Here is a 12,885-nt window from a genome sequence, read left to right on the forward strand (position 1 = left end):
TCTCACACACACACACACACACACACACACACACACACACACACACACACACACGTCAGTTTCAGGTTCTGTGAGAAATGTGGAGAAAGTTCCAGAAACTGCAACAAATTCAGCACAACATTTGTTTCATATAACTAATTTCTCTTCAGTGTTCACATAACGTACAGTGGCTCAGGGTAATGATCTAGGATCAGCTTCTTCCTGCCCATATAAATATATTCACCATTTTGGAAATGTAAAGGCTGGTCCTAAATCAGCGTTAAATCAAACTTTAAATATGAGGTTTGTTCATCTTGTGTTTGTTCGTCTTGTCGTGCCTGCTAGCATCTCTTCCGTGTCTTTGTAGTGCCTTTGAGGACTATGTAAGGAAACCCAATGGACCATTTATTCTGTGGCCAGTACTGCAGGTCGGGTAGGGAATAAGGGATTTCCAGACTAGCGTCCAGGTAAGCGATCAAAGTGTTACCATAAGCGGTGGCCACCACAATCAGAATGTGCCTGAATGGAGGGGTAGAGGAAAAACAGTATCTGGATAAGCATGACAGTCCAAAACTCTGAACAATGTGGTTTAACCCTGTAAAATCAGATATAATAATAAAAATCCATATAAAATAATAGTCAGAAATTTTTTTTTCAATTTAACTGTTTATTGAACCTTTAAACGAAACACACTCACACACACAAATGTTTGCATATGTGTTTTTTATGACTCATTTAGTATGATATAGAGAATATACAGCTCACACTAGAGAAGGAAAAAAAACACTTCAGTTTTATTCTGAGGTCCAAAAATATGCAATTTGGCGCAATTGCTAAGATTTACATGGCCAAAAAGTATGATTACATCTTTATAAATGTATAGCAGGCTAGGCCTACTTAAATGCATTTAAATATCAGTTGTCACTCTAAATCTCCCAATAATATGTCTTAGTAAGATATTTAAATTCTTAGTTATATGATAAGCTCTGTAGTTTTTATTGTAGGGGCAAAACATAAAGCAATGCAATATAATGATGACTGAGAGATGCACACAAACATTCCTTATAGGCCTGTGGGATAATATTTGATGATTTTATAAACTGTATGTATGTATGTATGTATATATATATATATATATATATATATATATGTGTATATATATATATAGTATATATATATGTATGTATGTATGCATGTATATATAGAAACAGTAGATAGATAGATATAATTATGCTAAAAGGCCTTTTAATTGCTAAAAAAGTATAAACTATCGATTTTCAGCAAAGTAATGATCATGCTGATAATTTAGAGGTCTAAGAATTTTGCTTATCAAAAAATTTTTTGTAGGCTTCAGGGTTCAAATGTGCTCAACATACAGCGGGATATCATGGCTCACTCACCAGATACCGTGCAGATAACAGAAGTCCAGTTTCTGCCAGAAGCTGCAGCCAAAGCGATCGCTAATCCAGCAGGAGATAGCCAGAACCCACAGGCCAATGGACGCCCAGGCCAGACGCAGCACTCTCTCATCTGTGCAACTGTTGAGAAATAGTTCAGTGTTGAATGAGAGTGAAAACAAGCAAAACAAGAAATAAAAACAGATCTTGTATAGTAGCATTTATAGTTTAAAAGTGGGTAAATAGTGACTAAAACAACATCTGAAAAAGCCTGAAGCGATGAATGTACATCCTTTACCTCCTTAATTCCACAAACAGAGAGTAGAGGATATGGATGGCGAAGCAGTTGAGAGCATAGGCATTAGCTGTAGGTTTGACAAAAGAAGACAGAGTGCTTATAACAGTGATGATCAGGACCATATGAGAGAACGATCTCCTGAAAAAGAACAAAACAGAGGAAGAGAGACCAAACTTTAGACTGGGGACAGTCTAGAAAAGGATCCTTCTTCATTGACAGCCATTTAAATGCTCACCAAGGCTGCATTTATTTCATCAAAAAGAAGTAAACAGTATTATTGTGAAATATTATTACAATTTAAAATAACTTTTTGAATTTGAATCTATATTGAAATGTAATTTATTCCTGTGATGGCAAAGCTGAATTTTCTGCAGCCATTACTCCAGTCTTCAGTGTCAGCAAATGCTGATTTGCTGCTCAAGAAACATTTCTTATTATTATCAATGTTGAAAACAGTTGCTGCTTAATATTTTAGTGGAAACAGTAATTAATTTTTTCAAGATTGTTTAATGATGAGAACGTTCAAAAGAACCACATTGATTTAAAATATATTTTAATGCTATTATAAATGTCTCTAAATATAATGAACTATTAATTGTTATTAAAAAAAATACTGACCCCCAACATTTTAAGCCACAAGACAGTAGACATAAACATTTTTGTAAGTCTAAAACTTTGTTTCATATAGATTTCAATCATTTTAAATATTAACATAAGGCTGGTTGGACCCCACTGAGAAAGCTGTGGAAATCATCTCTCCCACAGTGAGATCAGAATATCATGCTGCAAGTTAGTGTTGCTGTTAAACTAAAGACTGTAAATGGATCCTTTATTTGCTCCTATTTTTAGAACTGAAGACACAGTGTTTTAGAGGAGGAAGACAAGTTCATGCCATTACATAGAAACAGACCATAAACATGGTCTGAAAAATATGAATTTGTTACCTGTCCTTAATAAAAGAGGGGAAGTGTCTGTGTGGGAACCACAGGGAGTAGCCAATAGCCAAAACCCACAGGATTGACAGCTCATCCAGCATCTGGCCCATAAAACTCAGAGTCATGTGAAAATACATGGAGAAGAGACCTGAAGAGAGAGAAACAGACCATGGAGTGAGAAAGACTCATTTTGTCTGGCTTTATTCTGGAATCGATGCCCAAACTAAATTTTTCTGCTTAAATGTCCCGTTTCTCTCGAACATGTGTCACATAATTGAAGTCAAATGGGATGTGAATACAATTAAAGTTGACTTTAATAAGTTGGTTATAAGTATAAGGTCATGTAAATACCATAAAAGCTGATTTATTGAAGCAACAGCATAAGTGGTTTAAGCAAAACATGATTTTTGCATGTTTTCCCAATTTTGCTTCGCTTTCAAACATTTATCAACATTGTCAGCTTATTCAGTGTGTGCATGACTGACTGCATAGCAGTTTTGACAAATACAGATTTTTTTTATTTATTTTTTTATTATTATTAAAAATGCAATTATAATTTTTTTTGTTAGTCTACCGATTTGCAAGTAAACCCATTTTGTGAAAGTTAGAAAGCCTTTTGTAGCTTGTATAAACACTTCACTAATTTTCCCCACTAACATACAAAAACTCAAGCTGACATTTCTTTCAATAATTTATTTGAATGAAATATAATGAATCAGTGGATTTCAATTTGCTGGCTATACATTTGACTTGGCTATTGTACAGTGCTGCCCTCTGCTGGATTGTTAATGCCACAACCCCTTATAGATTGAGCTGTTACACTTACCTACAAAGACCATCATGATCCAGACCAGGTGCACAGCCAGGTTTCTTTCTTTGGCATATGGGTGTAGCAGGTAAAGCATTATGGGTGAGATCAAAAAGAATATGAAACTGCTCATCTGAAATGGGGAAAAATGCATGTTAGTGAATCAGACACACTCAAACTCAAATAATATCCCATGATGCCTCTAAACATGGGTTTTGTAGCAGTCACATTGACATAATTAATTTGTTACTAGGGTAGGACCATAAATAAAAACTGAATGGGCTGTACTGTGCTGTATTCAATCTCTGTTGAGCACATGGATAGGTGTAACATTGTGCCTGAGTCACTGTAGATGTGCCATTAGTGTGGGTGTAGTTTCTGGATGAAACCATGGCACTTTGAGCATTATCGTATGGAGACTGCAACAATTAGCCTAGCGTAGTTAACATTTAACAATGTTCTGTATAGGACTCCTTTAGAGTTAAGGGTTGGATTGAGAATGATTCACAGTGACTAGAGTGTGAAAGGGATTTGCAGCTCATCTGTTATGTTCATACCGTGTTGAAATATTCCTCAACATTCTCTGAATGTTTATAGTTGTCCTCACACCAGTCCACTTCAGAGCTCTCGTAGGCAAACACACTTGCCATTTTGTCAAAGGATGGGAATGATGGGATCCCTGAGAAAAAGAGAGACTGTTTTATAAATCGCTGTAATGACACGTCAAAAATTCTGTGGCTTACATCTGTGTGTTAAAGAACAAAACACTTGCCATGGTGCTAAAGCTTGTTTTCTTTACAGGGAGGAGTGTTCCAGACTCTATTGTGAAAGAATGGAGCTACTGAACAAAAGGTAGATCTCTGCCTTTCTGGAGGCTCTAATAGATTGATTTGTAGCATGCAAATTTTATTAAAGGGGACATATCATGAAAATCTGAATTTTTCTGTGTTCAAGTGCTATAATCAGGTCCCCGGTGCATCTACCAACCCAGTAACTTTGTTTTGGTAAGCCTTTCTCTGCAAGCATGTGAAAAAACGAGCTGCTCAGATTTCGCTCCCCTAGTGACGTAGGAAGGGGATCACATTATAATATCATTGCCCCTTAATCTGCACGTTTCCCACCCATGGTGCTGCGGTTACTTAATATACAGATCTAATATAAACATGCGATTTCTTTCCCCGCTGTTCACCTTCACAGACATAACTGACTGTGTTTTTGTAACTTGTGTGTGTTTTTAACATAAACCTGTGTGTATTTGAAAGTTTAAGCGCAATAAGACATGAAAGAGAACTTAGTTTAATACTCACATGCTGTGTGACAGCCGCTTCCTGTGCGCGTGCTTCGGATGTGTGCACTCAGAAAACCGTATATCAGAAGTTCAAACTGATATGGCTTTAAAACGCATGATTTCAGATGATACATGCATGATACATGATCATCAAAACCAAACAGATGTTTTTGGCAGAGTATTTGAGGTACGAGCTCTAAATGCACAGCCCTATTCTGTAAAAGGGGGCAGGGAGCAGAAGCTCAATTGCATTTAAAAATACAGACAAGACAACTGCGTGTTTCTGCTTCCACTCAAAACAGGCATTTTCAAAATGATACAATAAATTATCTGTGGGGTATTTTGAGCTGAAACTTCAGATACATTCTGGGGACACCTGAGACATACAGTATATCACATTTTGTAAGAAGAGGCATAATAGGTGCCCTTTAAAGGATAAGGGAACATTCACAAAGCAAGCATTTTTGCATTCCACTATGCTGGTTTTTCAATGTAAACACGCAGTAGATGGACAGAACACATTTTTGTATTCTAATGTTTGACCATTGCACTCGGGTCTTTTGCAGTATTTTGCGCATGACAGCCTTCTAAAAATGCTCCGATCAGGATAAAATAAGTTTTAACGTAAGATTTTCAACGCAAACATTATGTTTTATGTGATTGGCCCAATAGAAGGCTTTTCACACTAAACGTGTTTTTGCGTTTAAAAACGTGAGACGCAAGAAAATGAAATGGAGAAAAAACGCAAGGTACAAACCTTTTTAAGTTCAACTTTTTAACTTGAGCATCATGTTTTGCACTGCAAGATGCTGAAAAAAAAGACCAGGATGCAATGGTCACACACGTACGTTTACATAGAATGTTTATAAACTTATCACATAGAAAAGTAGTACAGTGGAATGTGCATATGTGTTTTGTGTGAACGACCCCTTGAACTGTTTTGTTCCATATATCTCAACTTTTTGCAGCCTCTCGCGCAACATAGTGTTCTAAAAATGCAGCGCTCAATACAATAAGTCCAACTTTTAAAAACGCGTCTCAACGCCTTACATTTTTTATTAATTTTGCCATGAGTCTTCGAGTCTCGAATTTTGCCATGATCTTTAACGCAAAAACGAATTCTGTGTGAACCGCTCCTACGCTGAACTGTTTCGGTCAAAACTGCTTTTAACGGACAAGTTAATGATTCAGTGACTCGTTCATATCACACAAAATTAATCTTTTAGTGAACAGATCAAAAGATTCGATTCAGTGGGATAATTCAAAATCTGTGCTATTCTAAGATAAACTGAAAATGACAGGTTTCTCTTGCCTAAGCAAGTTTTGCATGCAAGTGTAGCAAAAGTATTTCCAGTGACACTACAACACGCAGTTATTGTTGCCATTTTAAACACCAGGTGACCTTTTCTGAGCTCACAAGGTTTTCAGTTAGCCAATATGTCATATACTACAGTCATTTATCATCATACAACCACATTTAACCACTGGATCTGTGGTCTTGTACGTATCATTACCTCGCAGAGCACGGATCATTCACCCAGGAAAAGTCAATCCTCTGGAGAATAAATTAATTGGTAGGGGAGTACAGCACAGAATTACAGAGAAAGCAAACAAACACTACAATGACCGAAACGCTTATGATTAGACTAACATGCGTATCTTATATAAACTCTCTCAAATCGATAGTACCAAACGATCTCAGATTTAAAAAAGTTATAAATATCGCTTACCTCTCAAAAACGCATCAGCAGCCGCGCGTATGTGTCCGGTTTAAGTAGGGGTGAAATGTCCCCCCCGATCCTGTTACTCGGGTCTCGCGTTGTGACATCACCTGGAGGGTTCAGGTGAAACCGAGCGAACAGTAGCATTCCTCATTGTGCCACTGTATAGTGAAGCGGTCAGCTCGCTATGCGGACAGACCTGAAACGCACCGTTTTCCACGAGAGCCGCCTCTGGCACGATCTGCAGCACAAGTTTAACGAGCTGAGGTCAAGTTTACCTGCACCTCACCGGTCGAAAATTTGACACCCATTCAACTCACTAACCGCAAAAATATTTACAGTTTCAGTATTTGCCTTCACCTAAATTTAACTTCGTTAAAAGGACAAATGTGGCCACATACAGCACGCCCCCCCCGCCCTAGAGAAATTTACCATGGTAACCGTAGTTTATGGCACAGTTGCTCTCAGGTTACCACACTTGTTACTTTATTTGCTTTCGTGCAAATTTAAAGTATTGTACTTAAGTACCCTTATTTCGCTTATTTAGAGGTAGTACATTTTTTACGTTTTTATTTTCTCCAGTTTACCGCAGCAAGTGGCAATATATAAATATTCAGCTCTATAAAGGTTGTATTACATTGTCTACTGTGTTTTAATAAATATGACCATAGTTTTGTAAGTATTATAGTTAAATACGTGCCAGCCAGGGCTATACAAATAAATATAATTAAATTAAATTAAATCAAACTGACACCAAGATTTGATAAACTTGATTAAAAACAAGCACACAAAGGCAATTTTCTCTACTGTCATCTGATGTTAAAAAAAAGAAAAGAAACAACATGACTTGTGTAGGCTCAAGCTGTTCAAGATTCGATATTCATCATTTTAAAGCAGTAATAGGTATTCTGATACTGGTTACTATGGTGAATTCATGTTGTTCTCTACATTGTATCCTGTACAAATATCCTAAAAGAAACAATAGGAACATATAGATGAAACTGCTGCAGTTAGCCCTCATAAACATGAAGATCACATGCGAATGCCCAGGCTTAAATTTGTATTAGTTTTCACACTCAGCAACATGCTGGTTTTTGCATAAATGTTTAGCATGGAAAATGAGGCTTGACTCTCATAATGCTTCTTGTTGTAGCATCTCTGTGCACCTGTCAGGGAGAGAACTTTCAATCTAAACTCACCTGCTCAACCAGTCCTCCCACCCACCTGCAAAGAACACGTTTTTCTGTCATTCACCTTTCTGTCAGACACCTTTTGTGCCAGGGGCTAATAACCTCTATTCAATTGAAAATCCAATCCAAATATCACATCAAATGCATGTACCACAGAAATTAGACAAGGGGGAAAGGAAACAAGGAAAAACACATTTCCATGGTGAAGTTATTTAGGCTTGGCTCCAATTTTCTGGAACAAGTTTACTGGCCAAGACAAGTGCAAGTTTTGACTGCCTCGAGAGGTAATAACTACATACTACCAGATGCAAACTTGTATAATCACATTTGTGACTAAAACATCAGGAAATATTTTTTGTGATCTTGTACATTGTATCCTGTACAAATATCCTATATATATATATTTCTTATATTTTTATTTTTGAATGTCATTTAAATTTTAATATAGAGCAGCATTGAAATCTTTTAAACAAAGCTCTCTTTAATACTGTTCAGACATCAATTTATACTTTTTATGAAGATTTGAATGAAGATTTTACACAGATGAGAAGAGAAAAAATGGTAAAAAATATTTTTACATATTACAGGAAATTTCAGGAAACTAGACATAAAAATGAAGGAAAAGGCTGTGATTGTTGTTCTTCCCTTTGAAAAAATGAAACCATTCTCTCAAATCCTTCAAACTGCACAACAGCACAGTCAAGTGGTCATTTGTGGACAATGCAGAGTCTTTGTAAACAGTGTATGCTCTCTCTTAGCCTGAAAATTGTACCAACAAATTTGTCTCTTTAAAAAAATTTCATAACATTCTGCAAAAAATCCTACAAAATGATGACAAGTCACTGATCTTGTCACTGGCTTGAGTCCAAATTCCCATAGCCTAAGAGATTCCATGATCTAGTGGAGGTTAGAGGTCAAAAGTCAGGGTTGCAGGTTCATCAGTGTGACCTCGTTGACATGCAGAGGTCAGATCTTCTCCACATAGTTCCCAGGAAAGAGACCCTCCTTCCCATGAATCCGCCCTCGCCACCACCCCGATGGATCTGCAGGAAACCCAGAGGAGCATTAGAAACATTCAACAGCCTAAATCTAATTCACAACATTCTTATTTCCAGGTCTCACCTTCACTGATAAGTTCTATGATGTCATTGACATCAAAACTAATTTCATCCACATCTTGGCCAAAATACTGGTAAAGCGCTCTGTAACGAGGGCCCTGTGGTCGGGGCTGAGGTTTGGGACGGCTAGAGGGGGCCGGTGGAGGCCGTTGACTGATGCTCCTTTTCCGCTGCATTCTGGAAAGTTTTAGACTGTTTAGTATTTACAAAAACTGGTTTTGAGATGTTTTTGTAGGGGCATGTGCATCTGTGTTTTCTTACCCTGACATGCCCTGATCAGGCACATTGAGGAAGTCAAGGTTTGTGGACTGATTCTGGGCTGGCCTGGAGCCTCTTCGATTCTTCTGCGATCCCAGTTTAGGAAGAGCGTTGCTAGGTGGAGGGTTCCTCACTGGCATGGAGTACGTCGCTTCCCTCTGCTGCTGCGAGTGACGCTGCTGTTGAGTACCAGCCCGGGCAAACTGTGCTGCCCCGTTCTGATGGCCCCCTGTCATAAATCATATCATATAGAGGGTTTCAATAAATATAGAGGGGAAAAAATGTATCCACATGGTTCAGCATAGCAATTATAGCTCAGAATTTTAACTTAATTACATAAATTAGGAATTTTACCTCTGTGCCGTGGCTGGTTTCTTCCTCCATGACTCTGTGGCATGCTTTTCCTTGTTGGCTCTGGAGAAAAACAAAAAGAACATGCAGTGAAGCTCAAAGAGCAGTTTTTGTGCCACTGTTGACACTCTTCATCCATCCATCTCACGTACTGGATGTCTTTGGTAGTCCATCTCCTATAGAGATAGTAAGGGTCTTTCCTCCAGGTTTGATGATGGCTGCATCAGTCTGTCCCCTCTGGAAAACCACCACACGTGTGCCGCCTCCTCCCCAGCCCTCCTTCTTCACACGGAACTCCAGCCTGCACAAAATATTACTATCAGTTTCTGTACTGCTCTGGAATGAGTCTAATGCTATAAACGAGAGACAGAGAGTTATCAGCACCTATCGCTGAAGGACAGTGAGAGTTTGCTTCGGGTCTGCTCCTCATAACGTTTGCAAAGCAGACTGAGGAACTCAGTCTTAAATGTGGACTCCAGCAGACTGTCATACTCATTCTCGTGAAGGATGAAGAAGTCATCTTGCCTTGTGCTGGAGGGAAATGAAGGAAGACTAATTTTTTACATTTCCTGAAGAAAATATGGTGCTTGTCCAAGCAAAACTCAGAATGTGAAGTTTTTTAACAGAACTTTCCCAGTATTCGCCCAGTGTTTTCGAGGGCGTTTCTAGGGTGGTCTTGGTCAGTGTTTCTAAAACTTTTCTTTATTTTATTTTATTTCTTTTTTTTTGAAAGAAATTAATACTTTAAATCAAGGATTCATTCAATTGGTCAAGAGAGAGAGTAAATACATTTATAATGTTTTATGTTTTAAAAAAAAGAAAGTTCTTTTGAACTTTCTATTTCATTTTTCTATTTATTTTTAGTAATCTATTCAAGAACCCTAAAATTTGTATTATGGTTTCCACAAAAATATTAAGCAGCACAACTGTTTTCAACATTGTTAAATATAAGAAATAAGCTCCAAATCAGCAGATCATGTGACACTGAAGACTGGAGTAATGGCTGCTAAAAATACTTGCCATCACAGGATGAAATTACATTTTAGAATATATTAAAACAGAAAACAGTTCTTTTAAATTGTAGTAATAGTTCACAATGTTTTTTTTCAATACAGTAAAAACAGTATAAGAGATTTTTTCAAAAACATTAAAAAAATCCCCTATAGCCCCATCTTTAAGCCTTCATCGATACCAGAACAGAATTGTGTTCCTTTTAAAAAAAAATTCAAATAATAGATACCATTCAGTATTAGCATTTGTAAGTTTTAAGTATAAAAGATATTAACAGTTCTGGGTGTGATTATGAAGAAACCACGTCAAGGAAGACCTAAAAGTAAATTCATATATAAATGAAATCCAACAAATGACGTTTTCTCATCAGCCAGGCAAAACTCAAACAGCTCAAATGGTGCTGGACAAATAAAATACTGAAGAAGAAGAATTAAGAGCAATTAAGGACAGAAGAGAAGAGGAGATGAGAGAGGGCATGACTGATGAAATATCAAAGCACAGAAAATGTTATTATTGACTAATGCGTAATTGATTTTCACATTATCTCCATGTGTCTTTGATATATCATCATATAATTCTCATCATAAGGAGTAGACGATCACCATCCCTCTCCCTCTTGTTCAAAAACACTTTCATTCTCTCTCAGACTTGCCATATAAGGCAGAAAAAAAGAACTGAGCTGCCATAAATATGAACTGATTTCCTGTTTGCTAATTTCCTTTTTGCATTTTGCAAATAGTTTGACCCAGCAGAACTTCCGTATACGCTCTTCTGCTGTAGCAGCAGTGGTGGTCTGGCAGCTTGTTTGTGTCACACAGAAATAAATCTGCATGTAAGCACTACTGTGCATGAAGCAGACACCGAATAAATGAACGGCTTTATTGCATTTGCTCAGGCCAAGAGAGCAAAATAAAGAGCTAAAATAACAGACAATGATTTTAAAAACAGGTGTATATCTAGCTAAATGTGTAATGCCTTTTTGGATTTGCAATTGAGATATTTAGTTAAATAAAGTTGAATATTTACACATTTACAAATCATCTAGCTGTTCCTTGTTAAATGACAGAAATGCCACTATATTCCTAGACTAAGAATCCACCCTTTTGTTTGTGGTTACAATCATACATGTTTCTTAAACAAAAAAAAACAAAAAAAACAAAAAAACAAAAAACAAAACAAAAAAATATATATTCATGTTGCACCAGCATAGACTTATAACCTGTAAAACAGGTGGTATGAGGCAGCTACTTACCTCAAAGAGATCAAACGGACACTTCCAATGTCAAGCTTTCTTTTCAGAACTTCCTTTATCTGGCCTTTCTCTGGTCCTTTCTTTATCTTTTCCCGACCGATTAGGTAGATGGATTTCGGTGTCAGTATCAGATCCCTCTTTATAGACTAAAGAAAACAGTGAGAAATAATCCTGAACCCAAGAATCCTGAATTGTATCACGGTTTCCACTAAAATATTAAGCAGCACAACTGTTGTCAACACTGATAATAAGAATAAATGTTTTTTTTGGACACCAAATCAGCATTTTAGAGACTTCTTTTAAAAACATTACAAATCTTACAGACTCCAAACATTTGAAAGGAACACTACACATCATTTTTGCTTATTAGTTTCTCACCTTGAACCTACGGTCAAACTTGTTGACCGAGTCTGCAAAGTCAACTCGCTCTCTCTTGGCCATGAACTGCCGGAGTTCAGGCCTCTCTTCCATTCCCAAGTAATCACCAACAAAGTTCCTGTTTATACTATTGCTACGTCGTTCTTTAAAGTTATACAGTATATCAGAGGCTGAAAATTAGACAGAGAGAGAGAGAAAGACAGGGTACAACCTCATATATAAAATTTGCTATTACAGTGCATACCATATGCAATGTAAACATTACAAAACAGAAACGAGGATTATAAATAAATGTATTCAATTTCAAATCATCTAAAATAGTTGGGTATAATTAAAAATAGATTATTGTATCCTATATTTGTATATGCAATGTATTTTTATGTTTATTAGAGGATCCTGCCATTAGCTTAGCATAATGCTAACAGCAAAGTCTTGTGAAATGAATGGAAACACTGTTTGTGTGGCACACTGTTTCGATCAGTCACTTATGAACAGTGTTGGGCAAGTTACTTCCAAAATGTAATCCATTATATATTACTAGTTACTGTCTTTTGAAAGTAATTAGTTACATTACAATATTACTGTCTCTGAATTGTAATGCGTTACACTACTTTTGAGTTACTTTCACCAAAATATCCACATAAGTATTACAAAATGCCAAAATGTAGTTTATTGCTGCTCATTCTACATCCAGTGGAGGGTATATGTGGTAGGTCTATATAGCATAAAATTATAAAATCATATTTAGATACCGGTATAGGTCTACATTAATGTTACGTTGTAACCTAGTTTAGGTTAAACAGAGATAAGCAGAAATCGCATTATTACATTCATAAATAACACCGGTAAATAAAGCTAAATGTTATAATATACAAACAATAAACACAATACCTAGCCTATA

The 12,885-nt window shown here is 36.7% G+C and overlaps 2 protein-coding genes across 2 annotated transcripts in view; both read right to left on the bottom strand.

The window, feature by feature from the left end:
- Positions 1-288: 288 nt before the first annotated feature.
- LOC107695230 (alkaline ceramidase 1-like) lies at positions 289-4,730 on the bottom strand. Its single transcript, XM_016495046.1, has 7 exons — positions 4,725-4,730; positions 3,975-4,096; positions 3,436-3,550; positions 2,619-2,757; positions 1,675-1,812; positions 1,380-1,517; positions 289-498 (listed from the first exon to the last, which is right to left on the bottom strand). Exons 2-7 carry the CDS (start codon positions 4,065-4,067, stop codon positions 321-323), a joined length of 801 nt encoding a protein of 266 aa, XP_016350532.1. The 5' UTR covers positions 4,068-4,096; positions 4,725-4,730; the 3' UTR covers positions 289-320.
- Positions 4,731-8,208: 3,478 nt separating this feature from the next.
- Positions 8,209-12,885, bottom strand: part of LOC107695252 (unconventional myosin-If-like) — a 19,444-nt gene continuing 14,767 nt past the window's right edge. The window contains exons 21-28 of the mRNA XM_016495063.1: positions 11,985-12,154; positions 11,607-11,752; positions 9,728-9,874; positions 9,496-9,644; positions 9,347-9,406; positions 8,996-9,221; positions 8,739-8,911; positions 8,209-8,659 (exon numbers count right to left, since the gene is read on the bottom strand). Of these exons, the coding sequence (XP_016350549.1) occupies positions 8,583-8,659; positions 8,739-8,911; positions 8,996-9,221; positions 9,347-9,406; positions 9,496-9,644; positions 9,728-9,874; positions 11,607-11,752; positions 11,985-12,154 (1,148 nt within the window). The 3' untranslated portion in view covers positions 8,209-8,582. The remainder of the gene's footprint in view (positions 8,660-8,738; positions 8,912-8,995; positions 9,222-9,346; positions 9,407-9,495; positions 9,645-9,727; positions 9,875-11,606; positions 11,753-11,984; positions 12,155-12,885) is intronic.

Source organism: Sinocyclocheilus anshuiensis, unplaced genomic scaffold (assembly GCF_001515605.1).
Source record: "Sinocyclocheilus anshuiensis isolate Anshui unplaced genomic scaffold, SAMN03320099.WGS_v1.1 scaffold122, whole genome shotgun sequence".
Lineage (NCBI taxonomy): Eukaryota > Metazoa > Chordata > Actinopteri > Cypriniformes > Cyprinidae > Sinocyclocheilus > Sinocyclocheilus anshuiensis.